We start from the raw sequence: 21441 nt of genomic DNA on the forward strand, positions 1-21441 counted from the left end.
GAAAATATGCAAAGTTCAGTCTTCCTTTTGCGTTTGGTATGGAACATGTACTACAAAGCACTTTTATTAACGACAAAGAGCAACTTCCCCCTTACCAGAAATCCTCCGTTGGGATTGGTCACCAGCGTGGTTCCCATGGTCATGTTCTCCTTGACTTCATGTAAGTTGGGAATCGTTGTGTTTTCTAAGACAAGAAAAAAATATGGACGAATAAACAGAGTGAGACAAACAACAGAGAGCAGCACAGAGGAAAAACAGCTGGACAAATTCCTAGTCTGTATTTTCCCATAGGAAGAGAGCCGCTCACCCTCCTCGCTCGCTTCCCTGTAGCACGAGAAGATGTAATAACCACTAACATGTGGTTAAATATAGCATGTTTCATTAGCCTACCTCAGTGTGTAGCTTATGGCAGCTGATAAAGGATGCAGAGCACAAACCCACATGTTTTGTTGATAAACATCCCAGTTGCAGAAGAAATAGAGGATTTGAATCATTAGGCAATCACAACATGTGGCTAAAATTAGCATGTTATGACAAACGCTCCTACTTGAAAATGTTTTGGATCTGCTTTTTTTCTTTCCACATATTCCCACAAACAAGCCATTTCAATTCTGAATCGTGCTCTTTAACAATCATCCCCATGAGGGAATTTTGCTATTCAACCATTTCTGATTAGCATCCAGGAATGTGCTCTCCTCTGAACGGACATGAGGAGCTGTTAGTAGTTAGTGTGATGTGATGAGCTTTAATGACTTACATCTAGCCCTATTCTTCATCTCTGTGTGAATACAGATTATGGCTTTCTCTTTACAGCCCTCCCATATTTCCTGTCTTCATGCTTCAAAATACTGAAGAGGAGAGCCCGTCATAAAATATATATTTGTGTCACAGAGTATCTGGTGCACAGTAAACAGTCATCTCTCAAGCACACCCAGTGAACCCTGATGTGAAAATACTAACTATCTGATTAATTGAGTGATAAGGATTGAGACCCAGCACCTCATGATTCGTCCGCGTGGGACTGAAAGCCTCTTTGTGGATCTGCAGAGCAGAATACGCGCTTTGTCCTCAGTGAACTGTGAACTCCAGATAGCTATCAGAACAAATCAGACGTATTACACAATCCCTCTCGGTCTGCAACGACCTTTTGAAAATCCCAGAAAGCTAATGCTATTGTGGCTTATGCTCAAATATATCAGTATTACAATCAGTGGTTTACTAGGTGGTGGCTGGTGGTTGTCAGTGGTGGAAAGTGACCAAGTACATTGACTTAAGGGCTGTTCTTCAGGACAGTTTTTAGGTACTTTTCTGCTACTTTATACTTCTACTCCACTTCAATTCAGAGGCAAATATTGTGCTTTTTATTCCACAACATCCATTTAATAACTTTAGTTGCTAGTCACTTTGCAGATTCAGATTGGTGATATGGAAAATAATCAACAACTATATGATGTATTATGAAAGGTTAAGACAATATTACTTAATTGACCCCTGAAGATACCCCTGCAGTATATAAATCAATCAAATGAGCTCCATTGGTTCTGATGTGAATAATTACTATGTTTACATATATATATTTTGATGCTAATACGTTTTTACTTTAGTAAAATTTGGACCGCAGGACAGAGTATTCTACACTGTTGTATTGCTACGTAGTCTTTTCACATTATAAATATAGCATTTCACGATCATGCTCTCCAGTTACATACACACTACATGCATTTTACATCTATAATTTAGCATCTATAGTTTATACCTATTGTTTATCATTTGGATTCAATGTTCCAAACAGAATGTAAACATGCTGCAGTGTTTAGCAGATTATGGATGTTGGGAGTTTCTAGTTTCGAGTATTTCCTCACACGTAATTGTCCCGGCCTAAACAATTTTCCATTTTATTGGTCAGACAGAACCGTGATTAAAGAATTACAACGCAACAACCACACGAATGTAACTTTCATTATGGCTTGGCATAACTCGGTGCTGCGCTGCAATCATGTATGGAGACAGACGTGGGCGTGGTCAGTGGGCGCGGAGCGAAACGACGACGTGAAACACGAGCCGTGTTCAATCAAAACACGGCACTGTTGCTGTTGTTGTCCTGTAATCCACTCCCGGTTGTTTGCTGAGTTGTCTGGCTCCGGTTTGTCAGGCTCAATCGATTCCCAGTGGATGTTTTCTAGACTTGAAGCTTGTGAGATTTAGGCTTTCGAGATATAACAAAAACAAATACAGCACTCTCCTCTGGTGAGTGGAGGAGTATTATTTACAGCTCTTACTGTGAATTATCAGCACTTAAAGTCAATAGTTTACCAACAGGAGAAGAACTTCAACTCCTGGTACTTGATAATTATGGAGGCGTCAACAGCGGTGTTGAAAAGTATTAGTATTAGTGTGCAGATCTACTGTTCACGCTACTCTCAGTCCTCCACTGTGGACACGCAGCCAAAAGGCTTCTCAGACCGGGAGCTACGTTGCGTTTATCTGTTTAATTAAGATATAATTGGAAGGATGAAACATTAAAACCGTGTGTTTATTTACTGTCTTCCTGTTCTGATGGGGCTCACTTCCTCCCCACGAGATGCAATCAGATATGTCGAAGAGTTAAACATACAGTAATACAAATACACACAATGTATTCACAAAATCTCCAGATTATTTGGTCAGTTAATAAGGTGACATCCTCAAATGTCCAACCAACAGTCCAAAATCCACAAATATCAAATTTAAACTGAAGAATCTGGGGCCAGACATTTTACATTTTTGTAACTGTTTTAGCACACACACACACTCACACTCTCACACACACACACACACACACTTACTAGGCAGCTCCAGTTTGACACACGTGTTGTCCCCCTTCCCCACAGGACACTTGTAGACGTCTCCTGTCCGTTTGGCTGGCTGGCCCGACAGCGGCGATCCAATCAGAACCCTGAATACACAAAGAACCGTTGGGATTGGTTGGTTAGAAATTATGCCAACAACCACAGTACCAGCATCACAGTTTTAGGATTGTGATAACAAGCATAATTCAAATATTATTGCAGAAATTAAGCGTTGGGAGGCGGTGACTTTAGATTTGCCTTAATTACACTTAAACGGCTTGGCTGATAAAGTTACAGCTTATTATAATTGGCTTATGAACTGTGGCTTAAATATTATTATGCCTGACACTTTGGTATGAAACTGAAGTAACATTGACATAGCTTATTAAAAAAACACCATATTATCACCTCATTACATCCTACTGCATGAAATGTTGCAGATGTTTTCAGAGGGCCACAATATATTTATTAAACATTTGTATGTTCAGCATGCACAAATGCATGCGTGCATTATGTGTCACACACGTCCACGTTCATGCGTGAGTTTCATGACTCATTGTGTCGCACCGTCAGTAAACTAAAACGAGTCGGTCATCTGCCTTCCTCTAAGCACTCAGGCTTATTAACATTCCTGAACTATAACGGGCTCTGGTCATCTAAAGCAAACCAGCAAGTGGAACAACAACAACAACAACAACAACAACACTCTCTGCTCGGCCCGCAGTCTGCTGTCTGTGAGGAGCACAACAACAGTATTGACTTATTTGTGATAAACAATCAACAGGATGAAACATTCCTGCTTATTATTTCAATGCATCTGTAAATGATTAATCCCTCCCGATTGTTTCTCTGCTGTGTTAGTTAATAAATTATGAATCCATAAAGTCATAATATCTCATTCAAAATCTTCAGTTTTTCTTATCCAAGCTAAATAACATCGTCAGGACGGTGGTCGGTTCACCACTTTGGTCCAAACTGAAGCATCTCAACAAATATTTGATGACCAAATACCAAAGACTTCGAGACTTTGAAAGCCTTGAGTTATTTAAGTTCTGTTGCTTCCAGCTTTCACACATTTTAAAGGAATAGTTCAAGATTTTTGGGAAATATGTGCTAAAATATCATACGTATGTGGGTTGAATATGAAGGCCAGCGGTGTCCACCTGCTTCCAGTCATCATGCTAAGTTAACCATCTCCCGACTGTAGCGTCATATTTAACAGAATAGATATGAGAGTACTGTCAATCTTCTCATCTAACGTCTTTTTTTTCCTAACCCAATCGGAAGATTCTGTTTGTTTTATACAAGCCCATTTCTCTCCGTAAACAAGCAATAATTACTTTGCTTGCATGGCGATATTTTTTGGCAGCAAAGTTAGTTGACTTAACAACAACATGGCAATTTTCTGACATCAGCAGTCTTGTGGGAAAAGTCACTGGACTGTAAACTACAGTGGAAGGATGTCTGAACTGTCTCGGCCACATGTGACACATTGAGACACCTTTCAACACTGCTGAGGTGCACTGCAGAGCTAAAGGGGGGGTGGGGGGGACACATCTGCGTCTAATCAGTTGTGTGTTACTTGCGTGTTACATCACTTCGTGTGATCGCCATCCTTTCCCCTCATAATATTATCCCACATGGACAAATGGAGGGCTACATTACATCTCTAGTTTTATTTCCCCTTCTCCTCATTTCCTCCTTTCCTGTTTTATCTCTTTATTTTCTTTCTTTTAGCCGTCCACTCCTCAGATCTCTAACGACTTTGACCATGTTGGACCTTACCACTCTAGACTTTGCTCTGAGCCGGAGCAAAATAGCGCTATCTGGAGACGCAACAGAGCTAATGCGTTTTCCAGGGAACAGTGTGGAGGTTCAGTCACAGCTGGCTCCACTGATTAGCGGTGAGTGAATTATTGTACATGATCTCATATGAGCTTGATAAGATCATTACTGCAGAAGACCCACCAGCTACGGCCATGTGGGAAAGAACCAGCAGCGGTGAGGCAACAGGTCGGAGGGAAAGCTAACTGGGAAATAAAGACGGGAGTGACTGAGGGAGAGATGGAGACGCGGAGCCAAGAAGCACCCTCTAATAGCTTTTAACAAGGTTTTTAAAAATGTGCTCCCAAGGAGCCACGGATGCTTGTATTTACAGGCTCGGTGTGTAGATCCTCTGGTGGGAAGTTTACGGTGAACAGCTAGAGCAGTAAAGGCAAAGGAGCCTCATTACAGCAGCAGCTGGTGCGCTCTCCTTCACTTAGTTGTGTTAATGTTGAGGATTTGAATTAAACTGAACTTGGTATAATAAAATGTTCTTATGCAGAATTTTTTTTTTTTTGTGAACAAACAGAAAAAAAGTCGATTAGACAACTTTATCTAGCCAAGTGTACATCAGAAAGTCATGCAAATTTTAACCGAATTTCCATAAAATCCTCAAAAGGTTGTCTGCATCGAGAAAAAGAGTTGTTTCAAGGGAGAAGACGACGCAACGAGGTTACTTAAAAAAAGTCAAACCTTCAAATGAATGAAAACAACGTGGTGAACTTAATGATCGCATACTTCCTGTACGTCATGATTCAGTGACAACGTGCACTTTGTCGCATTATGCTTTTATCGATACATCAAGTTTTGTACGTTCAGATTGTCAAGCGCGTTAAAATGGGACTATGTTCATAACTTAGATGTGAAAATACACACACATAAGAGATGATATCTGCGCGATAAAGTTATTACAGTGTTCTTAATAAGATGAACAAGAGAAGAAATGCCCATTTGCATTCAATTCAGACTTGATGTTGGAATTATAATGGAAATGTTACTCGGTCTGGTCGAACATCGTGTTAAATTTGCCATCACGTGGCGCGCGCGTCTGAAATGGGAGACGAGGAGGAAATTGCCCAGCGGTGAAAGACTATGGATGTTTATGACACTCACCATTTCCCCTCGCTGTTCTCAAACTGCTGGACAGTGTAGCCAAACATGTCCTCCAGTGGACCTTCGAATGACATACTATTCTTCTGGTCCACGTTGAAGGACAGCACACACGGCAGCAGCACTGCAGGGACGGAGGCAAAGAAAAGGTTAAACCGAAAGCCAAATGAGGTTATGGAGACCTGCACTGGTCTCCATTAAATAATCCAACTGATTAGTAAATAAACCAATCCCTAAAATAAGAGGCTTGTGTATTCATTTTCTTATATAAGAAAAGGCATGTTGAACAAGGTCACCATGAACAAACATTACAAATAAATATTAATAAAGCGTTCAAGATGCAACCCGGAAATGGAAAAAGTACGAGAATAATTTAATGAATAATAAACATTTTGGTCATTTAGCCACAATGTTGATACAATTTAATAATATAAACATGATATAGAGACAGTGTACTCCACTCTACTATATGGGGGATGAACTATGTGAACATATCACACACACACACACACACACACACACAGAAACCTTTTGGAGGACACTGGAGGAATTTCAAACATCAATGTGAAGTACTTTGGTCAGAGTCCAGTCTGACCTGCGGGACAATGACTTCTTCCATGCACTGAGCACAGTCTGCGTCCGTCTGTCACCGAGCTGAGTATATATCACAGAGGCTCTATATAAATCCATCCATGTCTCATTGTGCCTGCACTACAATGACACTCTTTCTATCTACTGTTCCAGGGAATTCCTCCAGTATAATGTATTCAATTTGTGAGGGAGTGCAGAGTAGTCGCTGGACAGCGGGGACTAAAAACAGAGCAAGCAGACACAGACCACATACATGGAGACACATTTAAAATAAGGCAGCTATTTGTTTGATGATGTTGCTTTGGAGCAAATGTGTCTGACCCAAAGTCAAGAGAGAGCTACCATATGGAGTCTGGATTGTGCCGCCAAAGTAATTAGAGACTTTTCAGCCACGCCAATGGTGCAGCTCAAGGATGCTGGTTGTCCGGTGAGTCAGAGCACGACTTTGGTCCAGTCTTAAAAAATGTCAACCCAGGATTGCTCTGAAATGTTGTGCAGATGCTCGTTGTGCCCAGAGGATGAACCTTAACGGCTTTCGTGATTCCCCCATGACCTTGCCCTCTAGCGCTACGACGTTGGTGGTTTAATTAAATATCTCAACAGCTTGATTGTTGTGAAATTTCATACGCACATTCACGTTCCTTCTCAAGATGAACTGGAATAACTTTGGTGCTCAGTGAACTTTTCACCGTCATCAAGTCAAAATGATTGCATAATAATTCCTTTGCTAATTTACAAATATCTGCACAACAGCATTCTCATCAGCCTCGCGCCATGTGGTGTGGCCTCCCAGGGAGCAACTGGGGATTCATTGTCTTGCTCAAGGACACTTTGGAATGCAAACTATGAGGACAGCAGGTATCCAACCGGCTACCTTGTGGTTACGGGACGACCACTCTCCCCCGTGAGCTACAGCCGACCCCAAACAGAGGACTTGTAAAAACATACTGCTGCCAGTCATCATCCAGTCACGTTAGGAAGTTGATTGGATATATTCCGTAGAAGATCTTACATTCCCCTCTGGTGAAGAGAGATGGACAGACAAATAGAGAGAGAGCCGGACATGCAGAGTCATATACCGGAATCCCAGCCAAGAAATATTATCCCCCTGCTTTCTCCCTCGCTTGTTTCTGTACTTCCTCTGTTGCCCCTCTCCATCTCTCAGAGAAGCTCCATTTCCTCTTCCTATTAACCTGATTATAGACATCCCCTCAAATCCACAGGTGCGCATATACACACACATGCGCACACACAACTAATTTAGCTGATTTAACAGGGCTTCGGGCCAACCGGCACTTCACCATTTATCACAGACTGATCTCAAGTACATTTCAGAGTCACGCTGGCCTGAGCTGTAAATTACACAGGAACAACCTCTGTCAGTTGGCAGTCTTTTGTGTTTACCAATCTCATTTAGCTGCGTTTGGGGTCTCCTGTCTCTGCTTGGTTAAAATCACAACCGGCCAGTTATGTAACTATTTTCCAGAGCTGGGCGAACATCTGCCCTGGAAAAGCAGTAAGGGGGCTTCTCCCTTTATGGATGGAAATGGCCTCACAAGCCTCTGAGGTATTGCTATATAAAGCTGTCTGGAGGGTTAGCGTGCTCTAGTCTATTACACATGAGAGCAGAGCAGAAGTATTGTTTCAGCCATGCTAGCAGCATGGCACAATAATGTCAGTCGGTCCACCACTTTGGTCCAGACTGAAATACGACAACTGTTGGATGGATTACAATTACATTTTATTCCATTCAGGATGAATTGGGAGATTATTCTTCTGTCACTACCATGAGGTAAACATCTTAATATGCCAGTACTTGTGGACGTAGTCACGTGATGTCACCCATTGGTTTATGCATTACGGTTTTATAGCCTTGAGTTCAGTATCTTTGCCGTCGCCATTTTGTTTTTTAAATGGGACCATCATTTACCCAAATGAACACCATGTTTACAATATTCTTCTAGGCAATAAATCAAGTTAGAAGTAGAGTCATTTTCTCATAGACTTCTAAACAATCAGAGTACTTTCTATAACCAGAGGAGTCGCCTCGTGCTGACTATTACAAATAATGCAAATGTAGGGCACATCTTAAACATTATAACTGGTGATGATCAGCACAATAGCATTGTCATTGTGAGTATTTCAACATGTTGATGTCAGCATTTTGCTCAAAGCATCATTGCGGTTTCGTAACAACCTCACAGAGCAGCTGTGGCTGTAGATGTGTTTCAACAGAAAAATGACACTGGCTGATGAAATACAGTCCACGTATGTCATTTTTTATCAGAACAAAAATCTCCTTTTTGATGGCCAGAAAACAAATCTAATCTCAATAGGCTGAAATATCACAGCCCTGAGACGACAGCAAGCGACCAGTGAATTGGGTCTGTTTTCGGTCAAGTTCCATGTGGTCCTGATTGCCCCTGGCAGTCTGTCAGCCACACTAACCCACAATAAAACCCTGCTGCCCTCTCGGCTACAGTTCTCAAAACAAAAAACGACTCCGTTTCAGCATTTAACAATCCTGCAAGAAATCAAACTAAGTAGCCAAAGACAGATCTGTCTGATACAGCCAGGGCATGAAAACAGCAAAGATCAGCACCTGTTGGTCTGTGAGACATCAGACCGGCTATAAAAATGACCCAGACTCAGCACCTGTAAGCTTCAAAGCCTCGTTCAGCCACAGTAAAAACACACACCCGACTGGCACCTGCTCACCTGTAACATAACCTACTATAATCAGCTTTAAAGCTTAACACAAATCAGCACTCGGAGGCAACAAAGTCATTAAGTAACCGTGAAACTCAACCTTGATCAGCTGTACTGAGACACACGTGTCCGTTGTAAAGTTGATCCAAGTCAGACACTGAAAACAAAATCCTCTATATTTAAAGAAAGCAAACAGAAACAGAAGGATGTTAATAGGTGTGAGTGAAAGAATGAAAACAAGGAGAAGGAGAATGTTTCTGTGCTGGTGATGTCAGACCCTTGAAGAGGATAAAGCCAAGATGGGCTTTGGGTGGGACCTGGACCTTTAAGCACCGTGTGCCCAAACCGGCAAAAGAGAGAAGCTTCGTGGCATGGCCGTGGACTGGTCGTAAAACTGAAATATTTAGGACTTTGTTCTTTATCTTTATCAGTTTCTTCTCTACTGCCCTTCTTTCTCAGCTTTCCTTTCTTACTTTCCCATAATTATACTCTGACCGTCTTTTTTCAGGCAATTTCCTCCTCTTGTTTGGTGCTCCAACAGTACAAACACGTTCCTCTCTAATCACTCTCTGGATGGTTATCAGTCACAAGGCTAACTTCTGACAGCTTTTTCGCTCTGCCGATTGTGACTTCTCTTTTTTTGGCAAATTTTAAGTATGTGGTTGTGCGGTGGACAAAAAGGGGCCATGGTTGTAGGCGTGTTTGAGTTTTCATTATGCACGGGGGAACACAAGGGGTTTGAGTGCTCATGTCTACAGACAGAGGACGATATAGAGGAATTAGACAAGCTTCACCATGAATAGAAACAAGTCTATCAGTCTGCAGCTATGCTAGCTTGACGCTCCGCGCGGCTTCATAGTGGTGCTTTAACCTGAATTCTAGCTAACGTGCTCAAAATGTTAACAACCTGGGACCAGCATATCATTTCACACATATTTGTCAAACAAAAAAAGGAAGATAAATTCACCAGTCCTACATTCCAGTCTCGTGTTTATTTTGATTAGTTAATGTAAGTTCTTTAGTTGCACATTTGGTGAAACTTGCCCCTGATGTTTGGCAGGTATATCGTTAGTCGTAAACACCAAAGCACTGAAAGGATTTGACCCGAGATGAGAAGGTATAGTTCCCCAAAGTTATTACATGAACATGAATGTCAGCTGATCACCAAAGTCAGTTGGATTCCTCCTCTGGAGACCATGAATGAAAATGATGCTAATCGAAGAAGATGTTTGAGATATTTCACTGGTCAAACTTTTGATATATACACACAAAATGGAAAATAAAGGTTTCATCAAGCTCAGTTTGTTTCATCCTGGGGGACATGAACAATTTCCGAGATATTTAAGACATTTCCATAGAGCCCCACCGTAAAAATCATCTCCTTCAACTCTGCTCGCAATTCAATCTGCTTCCTCTCCTCCACCCATTCATTATTAATTATTATCCCATCCCACTCTCCCTCAAGGTCATCATCCATCTCTCTACTATTTCCTCCGTCCATTCATCTCTGTCGCAGCATCTCTCTGCTCCTCTCCTTTCATTCATTGACTGAACGCGTCGGCTCAACGGTGTCAGATTACACTCTGTGAAACTTCCAGATGTTTCCTCTGGAGCTCTGCTTCTTTCACTGGTGCAGACAACATGCAGGCTTACAAGCTGACGACCCACGCATGACATCATCCCCCCCAGATGGTTGTCAAAGCTTACATCCCCCCCAGATTCACTGCGTATACTGCAGGGCTGGTTAACACTCTCCTACCCATATCCTCCTCGCAGACACATACGCATAAGTGTCTGTTATACACAACAGTTTTAACATACAGGGAGCAGCTGGGATGTGAGTTTGGGGGGGATAGATCAAACACCTCTGGAAGAACTAAAAATACACACACCCAAGGTTCAAATAATGACCTTCCTCCAGAATCAATAAGCAACCTGCAAAAATAATCATGCTACACCTCAAATACTGTATCCATGAGCTTGTGGATAAACTCCATACTCCTACAACTCTTAAAACATCACGGCGGGTTTATTTTGCAAAGTCAGTGAAGCCAAAAAGAAAACACAGGAACAAATGAAGAAATATTTCAAGAAAACACAGGAACCAATGAGAATCCAATGAACAGGAAAGAAGGAGTGTAGTTCGTTATAGAACAAAGTATACAATCATTTCCACATAATAACTACGTCTCATTTTAATCAACATGCTTTGTATCATAAACAACTAACACTACAACTGTAATACTCTAATTATAGTTTTACAAAGTGGCAGTACAATTAATTTGTGCTATGTTTAGTGTGTTTTTAATAATAGATACTAATGCTCTTAGCCGGGCTACCACTTAACAGACCAACACACACATTAATCAGCACTATCCACTTGTATAGATACAATTTTAATTAGTGGTACAAGAATACACAAATAGTAGAGTGCTTCTTGATCCCTGCCGGCTCTTCACGAGGATCTATGCAATTCATTTATAGGAAAAAACTCATTAGAATTTGCTTTATGGTAGTTTCAAGCTCACTGTTCTTTTTTTTTATCTGTCATGCTGAGTATTTCCAGAAGACTATATTGCTCCTAAAGGATTAGTTTAGCACATTTGCTTTCTTTCCAAAAGTGAAACGAAAACATTGATACCACTCTCACGTCGCGGGCACTTGGTTAGCCTAGCTTAGCATTAAGACTGGGAGGAGGGCGAGGCATCTTGCCTTCTCGATTCACACAGAAACGCAACCCGTATCTTTCTTAAGCCCTTTAGAAAGATGTTGAAAGTGTGGGTCACAGCAGCAGATTCATATAATTGTTAGTTGTGGGATGTTTTGTAAACACATCACTTGCCAAACAGAGATTGAGAGTGAAAAGCATACAACAGAAACAATTATATGCTTAGAATCGCAACATAGACTGTGTTATTTCAAGAGCACAGCTAGCAATGCTTACCTAATGTACAACAAATTATATTTAAATATATTAAAATACATATATATATATGTATATATATATATACACACATACAATATATATATATATATATATATATATATATATATATATATATATATATATGTACAACAGATGTTTGTCGATTTAATGCTGCTGCGACTGAGTGTTACTGTTGATTAAGAAGTTATTCCATTGAGATCACAGCGCATAACTATTTTATTAAAATGTTTGAAGAGTTGCAGCTGCACCTAACCATGCTTAAAAAAAATTACTGATTCACTGCTTCCTGATATACAGAAATCATTCATGCGAACAGACTACTGTATACTACACAATACTGTGGGGGGGGGGGTTGGGGGGGGGGAATGTTTTCATGGACCTTTTAAAAAAAAAAAATAACTGCTGGTCTTCTGTGGATTAAAGCTCAACGAAAAGAAAAAAGAATTTAAACAACTCCACCTTAGTGTGGACACAGTCTCAGCGAGGGGTGAATCCTAGGCCTGTCGACACACTGCCTCTCTCGTTACAACACACAGATGTGTTCAAGGGACACACAACTCCCCTTGATGTTTTGTTTCTCCACTGTTTTTTTCAAGGCTTGACACAGGACACAATCAGGATCAAAATCAAATCTACATACAAAAACCTGCTGAGTTCAGATCACTTTCCTTCCTCCAGCCAAAGACTAAGGCCACTAAAAATCTGGACTAGTTCTCCCTCACCATCAAATGTTTTAGTATTTCTTCTCTGCTGCTGACTTTATTCTTTCCTCTCCTCACATGCACAATACCGAGCGAATAGATATTATTTCACAGAGAGATGCAGCCCTTTTATCCTTTATGGGAACATGTTTCACTATCAGTCCTGCAAGTTGCTACAGCATTAGGAAGAATTACATATGCATTCAATTAATTTTAAAATATCTCACATTAGGATTTTGATTTGCTACCCAAATGCACAATGCATGAATAATCCTGAGGAAAACGTTTGCATGAGAGTTTTGTGAAATTTTTCTATTGGCATGAACCTCAGACCTTCTACTGTTACTTGAGAAATGTCCAACATTTTTCTCTTCGTCTTGCAGGTAATATGCAAAAATAGATGAATACTTCTATAGCCAACGACTACAGCTTGAGAGGAAAGTCTTAAAACATCAGGAGTAACTCGAGGTTTCTAGGTGGTGTTAAAAGGTATAAAATGGAATACAGTGAGCATATACTTTATGGATGCACTGATCTGTACAGGGTCGGATTTATTTTCCCTAATTAATTTTTTTTGTATATTTGTCCCATATGTATTAAAGTGGTTGAAAGGAGCTCTGGTCAATTCATGTCCATCGATGCAAGATACTTGTTTTACACTGTAACTGTCAGTTAGTAATTACATGTTGTGTTACTATGAAATAACAACTTGTGTTACTGTGTTTCTTAAATGCTGAATGATCTTGGGTGAGACTGTGCAAAGTGTGTGTGTGTGTGGGGGGGCGGGGGGATATTGGTACGCACTCGTATGCAGTATGCATTTTAAAGGGGGGAGGGGGGCGTCCCCCTTCTTAGCAGGATGACCGAAAGTGTGCGAGGACACAGGGGTCTAGTCTAGTCTGCCCGACTCGTTGATCCTTTATCTGACTGAGGTTTGTGCGAGAATCTATGGGCCCGACCATGGCCCTGAAATATCAGTAGTCTGACTGTACTGTGTTTTTGATCAAATCCATGGCGCTGTCCGTGGTGCTGAAGAAGACCCCCCCCTGTATTAAAAAAATACAGAGCCAAGTCGTTCACGGTGCGGTTCATTTGTGGCAGGTGAATTAAATAATGCCTTTCGTTGCCCTAGTACGTGTACTCTGCAATGACAATAAAGTTGAATAAAATAAATGAATATCATAAAATAACGCAATTTCCCATATGAGTCATCTAATATTAATTGTCTGATTGACACAGACTTTCGATTAATATCATATTCTTACATCTATAGAAACACTGAAGTCATATATATCCCAAATATTAGTCTGATGCCATTATAGTCAAAGTGGAAGAAGAAGAATCAGCCTGGTTCTGACTGACAGACGATTGTTCCAGTGAAACATTACTAGCGGACACTTTCTTTCTTCACAAGAAACTTTCGTCTGGGAGCATCGTGACGAGCACGGCCGTTCGAGTCTGCCTCTTGTTGTAAAGGTTAATGTGACGACGTGGCCCCAGGCGGACACCACAGCTCCACTGCGCCCTGTATGATGCCAGTATGATGGATGGCGCTGGCCTGGGAGAGTAACAAGGAAAGGGGGACGGAGGGGCTGGACAGGCCTGGTGCACAGATGCAGCGTTGCTCTGGTTGCAAACACACACACACACACACACACAAAAAAAGACACATCCAGGATCTGAGGCCATCAGCACTTAGCAGGTAGAAAGAGCCCCGGAGGAGTACAACTATGTGTTTAAGTACTCCTCATGTGTTTCTTCTGGCAAGATCTTACTGGGTCTTGGTTGGTACACAGTGACAAAAACAAAATTACTCGAGACTGGCCTAAATTCTGGTTTACATAAAAGAAACTTTATCACAAACTACACTTAAAACAAAAGTTAACCCAAGAAAATAGAAGTGTAACGCTATCTGTGCTACAGTATAACACAGTGACAGTGTCCTCAACGGACGTTGTCCAGAAAAGCTCCATAAGTCATGACTCTTCTCTCAGTATTAAAGGAGGAGAACTGGATCAAACTGGCAAACAGAACCGAGTTAGTTTGAACCGCAACAAACAAGTCATGTGTGAAACCACACGGCTACTTCAACTAAAGAGGTGGCAGCTCAAAGAAATGCTCATATGAGTGAACATTTTATGACACCTGCAAAACAAGGAAGCTGCAGAGATGACGAACCCTCGTCTCCGTTTGAAAAACAGAAGCCGTGGATGCGTACTCTGTCGTCAACCTCTGCAATGTTCACTCTTCTCCTTGTTTTCGCTCACATGGAGATAAGTTAATCTCCTCCCACTGAAAAGTTCTCGGAAACGGACTCCCTGTCATCTCGCCAGCAGCTTTTCACCCCAGACAACTCCGTGACACTCTCCCCTTTGCCTCCCTGTCTGCTCTGGTGCCTCCTCTTCCTCCTCCGTCCTCCTCTTTGCCCCCACAACAACTGTTTGGTGCCAGAGGTCACATGACTGAAACATACCTCAACTTGACAAGATAGTGTGGTAGATACAAACTCCTATAAAAAAATGACAATCCGTATTTGCAGAACGATAGAACTGCTTCTGAGATGAAGTTTGATAAAAAAGTGGTGGTTCAGTTGAAGTGTGCTTAATAGTTTAGGACAAGACCTTCAATGAAGGATATGGTGCAAATGGAGGCCTGTGTTTCAGACGAAGCTTCAATGTTTCTTCCACAAGGAAACAATTACACCAGAGCACACCATTCTCAAATCGTAACAGACATAAGATGGAGACAAGTGACGAAGTGTGAAAACCCCCATGCAGAATGCCTTCATGTGTTCAGTGTGTTTATACATGTGTGTGTGTGTGTGTCTGTGTGTCTGTGTGTGGCTTGACCTTCCTCAGAGGTTAAGCTGAAACGACATGCAGTGTCGCACCTTTCGCGGGCGCTTTGTTTATTTGAAGCTCTTTTATGACAGATATCGGTTTCTCTTTAAAGTGTGTGTATGTCGTTGGGTGAAGTTTGGGGATTATTCTGCACTTATCTCGCTATCATGTTTAGTATAAGGCCACTTATAGGAGGATTAGTTTTTCAAACACTACTCGAACACAACGAGAATAACAGTCTTTCAGTCAAATGGCAAAGTTACTTTCTGATGGACCGTGTTAACTATTACGTTCACATTCGCAGCCAAAAGAACTAACAACACATCTACTGGATTTATCCTATTGCTTTAAAGAATGAGCGAGGGAAAGCTCAGCTGCTGAGATGGCTTCACATTCACGGTCATAGAGCAGAAAAAGTTCGGCGCAAGCATTATCTTTATTTCTCTCTCACTTCCTCATCTGCATTGATGGCAGCAGACAGAACATAAGTGACTCAATGATGACTCAGTTCTTTGGCAGAACCCAACCCGGGTGTGTGTGTGTCGGTGTCGGTGACAGTCATCTGTAATAGACGTCATTTGCAAATTATACTGTGACAAGACGAAGCGTCTAGAGTCGCACGAGCAGCTCTGTGCATCTGTAATTACTCAATGGTAATAGATAAAAACAAAAGTAGTGGACAAATTTAATATTTATGATCTGATTATGGTGTGAGATAAAACGTCTGGGGATTATTGAAGTTCACAAAGTAAGTGCACCAAACTGCAAGATAATGCAGTTTAAAAAAAAAAAAGACTAACTCTGAACTACAAATAATCTGTTGGTGGCGCTGGACGCAAAGTCAGGGGATCACCAAAAGCAGTAGGATTCGTTCTCTGGGAAATATGAATGTATCTATAAAAAGAAAAGTCCGTTGGGGAATTTCAGTCTGGACCAATTGTGGTGGACGAACTGACCGACCAAGAGCTGTAAAGTATTTTTAATTTGTCATTTAATTTGTTATTTAAAGATCCAGTGTGTAGGATGTATTGCGAGAAATTTAATATAATATTCGGAACTATGTTTTCATTGGTGTGTAATTATCTGAAACAAAAAAAAACTTAAAGTTTTCTTTCCCTTAGAATGACTCCTGCGGAGTCCACCATGTTTCTACTGTAGCCCAGAAGGGACAAACCAAACACTCCTCTAGAGAGGGGCTTTCGGGTTTTTTTTTACGTCACCCGGCATATGGCTTCTGGTTTGCTTTTAGGAAGAGTTAGTGGAAAAAAGATCAAATTATCTCTTTCTTCATTCATATTTTTATGTTTCGTAACACAGTCAACCTACAAGCAAGATCTTTAACTTGATTATTTAGTTATTTTCTGCTAATCACAGATTGGCTGTTAAAGTGGTTTACTGATTTCTAAATTACAAACTAAATCCAAATAATTGAAGTGATGCAGAAATGAGAGATTAAAGATTGCTCTGTAAAAAAATGGGGTCATCTGTTGGTCGAAGCGGTTTTACACAAATACCATTAAAAAAAAAACGGCGCCTCCGGTTCGAATCCAACTGGGGCCCTTTTGATGAACGTCTTACCTCCGATGAGCTTTACCTTGAACATCTATCACTTGGCAACTGCTAGTTTCATCGTTGCCACATGCTGCAGTTGCACATCTGCCGTGGGTTGAGGCAGCATCGTACAAAACCGAGGCGTGTGGGTGGGCTTTGTGGTTTCACAAGCTAGAGGTTGAATCTTTTGATGCTTCCTTTGAGTATCAAAGCTCGTCAAGGAGATATATGCTCTCCTGCTTTGTGTTGATCCACAGCATAGAACTTCCTGTCAGATTGACTGCACTTTGACAGCAGTTACCTCTGCGTGCACCCGAGAAGCAACCGCGTGTCTTCATCTGAATGGGCTTCATGCGATGCCAAATGCTAAATGTTAAGCATTTTAAGTTAAATGTTGACCTTCCCGAAAAACAAAATCATGTACAAATCACTGTCATATATCTTCATATAAGCATAACTAGGAGACTGACGACTTTGAAATGTGTGGACTCACTCACTGACAAACCGCATTATCTCGTTTGTTTTCTAAAATGTCCGAAGATCGGGGAGATATTTGGTACTTTCCAACTCGCACAAATGTAGCCGTGATGTCCTCAATCCATCATTGATAACACGGTGACTTCTAATAGTAAACAGACCTTTTGAGTTTCAGTTCATTTACAGAGTCACAAGCATCAAGCACATCTTTTACTTCCAAAAACATCAGCCCGCATTTCGGTGTTTCACCGTCACGACCCGTGTAACGGATACATACTTAAAGAGAAAACTGCCCCATAACTAAAAATCATGACAAGCCTTATCTTAACATTCCTGATATCTTTGAGGCCCCAACTCTCTCAAGTCTTGAGAAGGAACTATCTTCCGGTTTCCTTCCTGTCAGGAAGTGTTACATGTGACTGTCTTTCTTGTCTATTTTGTTGTTTGACACCAAACAGCCAGAGATCTGTGTCCTCTCGGTCCGTATATATCACAGCCACTGATTGTCACATGGTCAGGCTCCACATATAAACAATGAGATAAGTGTTACTCTGCACACATCCATAGGCGGAAGAAGTGTGAAAACCGGCACCTCTACCACAGCAGATAACACGCTAACCAGAAACTGACAGGCAACACATTTCTAAGAAGAAACAAACCTGTTAAATCCTGATCACATCTCAATAGAGAATCTATTTTCTATTATTAAAACCCCCAAAGGTACTTCTTTAACTGGGCAGGACTTTCTACTGACAGACAACGTGATTGCGTTCCTCATCTGAAAATAATATCATTAGATTTTTCATCTTTGTTGAAGTTTTTGCAGGTAATGTTGACCATGTTCACCATCTTAGATGAGCATGTTAACAAACGCAATTGAGTCTGATGGGTTTTGAAAGTATTTTTAGTCATAAGCCAAAAGTTGAACTTTTGACCTGATGATGATGCTAATAAAAAGGTTAAGGGGATCAACAAAGTCAGTAGTTGAAGAGGAAATATTATGGTGACGGAGTCAAGACGCAACCAACTCAAAGACAATAAACGTGATTTCTTTTCCCACCTTCCAATTATTCAGTGGATTCAGATAATAGTTATACTTAACAGTTTTTAAAAAAATGATTATGCTTAAAGTGAAACCATCAGAGATGCAGAATGAACTAGTCACAATCAGAGCTTAATTACATAGCGTTCCAGTGAATCTGTCTGCCGCTGCCAGCAGACTGTTTATGTCAAATTAGTGCTGATTGCTGCTACGAGGGAGCGAGCTGATACAAATGATAGTAGAGGAGGAGGATGAGATTGCGAATGAAAGAGATGGCCGGGTGCACTACTCGAGGCTTATAAATTAAATTCAGAGCTTTAATGTCTGAAGACTGACCTTGCACCGTCTCCGCTGGTCATCAACAGCAGCATCCCACATGCTCATGAAAGTGTAGGCAATAGAAAAAATGGCCAAATCCGAGATGTGAGAATCTGCGGGAGCCCTTTGAGGAATGTTGAGGAATCTAAACAGTTTGTGCTCCACTAACCCTCCACCCCTTCTCTCCATCTTTGCAGCAGACATCGTTACGAAGACGTTAAGTACATTCCTAAGCGAGGGGGGAACATGTCGTCTATATTCTAGCTGAACAGGCAGATTCTCGTGTTTTAAATTCCAAAATGACTTTTTGGTTGTTTGTCATATTGGATAAAGGAGCATCTCATCGCGTGTGAGCTTGTATCAAAGAGAAAAAGAGAGAAGAGAGGCAGAAAGTCTAGAGTGATTGATCGTGAAACTTATTAAGACAGAAAAATAATAAAATATTTCTATAATTGATCAATTATTAAAAAGTCATGTTTTTAGTCTCATCTCACGATGGGCAGTTTTTCCCTACATTCCAACGTTAGCTAGTTCCAACCTCTCAAATGGGAGATTTTCAAGCTTTTTTTCCGTTTTGTATCACCATAAACTAAACATTTTATAATGTTTTTGCTTATTATTAGGTCCCTCGGTAAAAAAAACTCTTTTTTAAATTATTTATCTGACATGATGTCGGGCTGGGGAGCTGTGATGGGCATTTGTCCATGATAATCATTATGTGTAGCCCGAGTCTCTAGCATAGGTGTTCATGCTGTTCACGTCCTTAGTAAGCGCGGTCACTCCGGTCTGACACACACTGATTGAAGCCAGATGCCCCTCTCCTCCTCTGCAGTACCAAACTCAAACCACCTGTAGCCCCATCTCCGTTAGGAATTTATAGAGATTAAATGCTGCCACTACAATAACCACATGTGGGCCTCTGAGGCGGGCAGAGGCAGCTCCGATAGCACAACACGGATCTCCCAGTATATGGACTCCAACCAGATAGCTTCTACCCCCGAGTAACCAGACTGAGGTCATACTCCAACAGCTCATCTGACGACACGACTAGACCAGGAGTGAGCATGATGGCACCAGAGAGACAATGAGTAAACCTGACGTTCTCGATGTGACGATAACGATGTACACATGTGAGCTTCTGCTGATTCCTCTCTCCCCCCCCCCACACACACACACATGTATCTCCATCCCCATCTCTAACTCAATTCTCTAATGAACATCACAAGCATGTTGAGCGCAGGAATCCGAGAATCGAAGAGAGGCTTGCTTACTTTGCTCTCTCGGGGTTTTTTTTCTTCTCTCCTCCAAAATCAGAGAGGTGGCTCAACTTTGCCTGGGACTTCCCATCACGTCTGAACCACTTGGTTACATGACCTGGGAGTTAATTCACTTCTGCTGCTCTGGAGCTGAACCTGAGAGCACCACAGCATCACCGGTGGGACTCCACAATATACCAACACAGATATCCATTAGAGCCTCAACGCCTCTTAAGACCATATTCATTTCAACTTTTGCACCTTCTAAAAAAACTCCAATCTAATTACACGCCGATGATCTGCAGACATGTTTTGCTCAGAAGCAACACAACTTACACTTTCCAGTGTGCGTCGTGTGCAAACACTGGCATGCCGCAACATTAAATTAGAGCCCTGCAGACAGACTGTGATGGCTCGATTATAGGAGGCAGCGCCATGCTTCTGTTGCACGTAGAATATACGGTCAGAATACATGACATCTGGGCAATGCGGACGGAAAGTATTTTTTTTAGGGGGGGGGGGCAGTTTACGAGGACACTGTGGTGCCGCCACCTTTTCATTTGCGCGCATGTCAACGCGGGAGCGACACGCCTAATGGATGCTTTTAGGCGTCAATTAGGCAGATTGCAAGCTGCTGTTCCTGTTGCGTGTGCGTGTGCGCAACAGGAACAAAAAAAGATGCGCTCGGAGACCTCGGAAACGCGCCTGTCACTCATTATTTAGTCTCAGTATGAGCTCAAATGCATTATTTACTCACCAACAACTGCCGCGGTTGTCAAAGTGAAATGACTTGTCCCCAGCATCCCGGCGCACTAGAGATGTCCCGTACAGCTTCACTTATTCACACACACACACACACACACACGGACTTTTTCCGCCTCAGATAAGCAGGAGCTCCCCAGAGAAGTCAACTCGTTAGATGGTTATAAGAACATTTCCTGTGCGGCAGCATCCACAGCGTCCCGTTTTCAAACTGACTCCACCACTCGGGATGAGCTCTGTTCCATTGCGTGTCACCTCTGCTGAGCAGAGAGGGACGAGGCAGAAACAGGGAGGAGGAAGAATGAGGAGGAGGAGGAGGAGGAGGAGGAGGAGGAGGAGGAGGAGGAGGAGGAGGAGGAGGAGGAGGAGGAGGAGGAGGCTGGTGAGAGCGTTGAAGTTCACTCATGCACAGAACCCTAGAAGCTACGTTTGCGGGGGCCATGACCATGGGAAAAATCTTAGCGGCGCAGTGGTGCCTGGAGACC

General features: G+C 41.8%; 1 protein-coding gene across 1 annotated transcript in view; it reads right to left on the bottom strand.

Moving 5' to 3' along the window:
- itga1 (integrin, alpha 1) overlaps positions 1-21221 on the bottom strand; it is a 41192-nt gene extending 19971 nt beyond the window's left edge. The window contains exons 1-4 of the mRNA XM_034546815.1: positions 20952-21221; positions 5766-5886; positions 2826-2935; positions 96-184 (exon numbers count right to left, since the gene is read on the bottom strand). Coding sequence (XP_034402706.1) covers positions 96-184; positions 2826-2935; positions 5766-5886; positions 20952-20997 — 366 coding nt within the window. The 5' untranslated portion in view covers positions 20998-21221. The remainder of the gene's footprint in view (positions 1-95; positions 185-2825; positions 2936-5765; positions 5887-20951) is intronic.
- Positions 21222-21441: the final 220 nt, after the last annotated feature.

Source organism: Cyclopterus lumpus, chromosome 12, assembly GCF_009769545.1.
Source record: "Cyclopterus lumpus isolate fCycLum1 chromosome 12, fCycLum1.pri, whole genome shotgun sequence".
Taxonomy (NCBI): domain Eukaryota; kingdom Metazoa; phylum Chordata; class Actinopteri; order Perciformes; family Cyclopteridae; genus Cyclopterus; species Cyclopterus lumpus.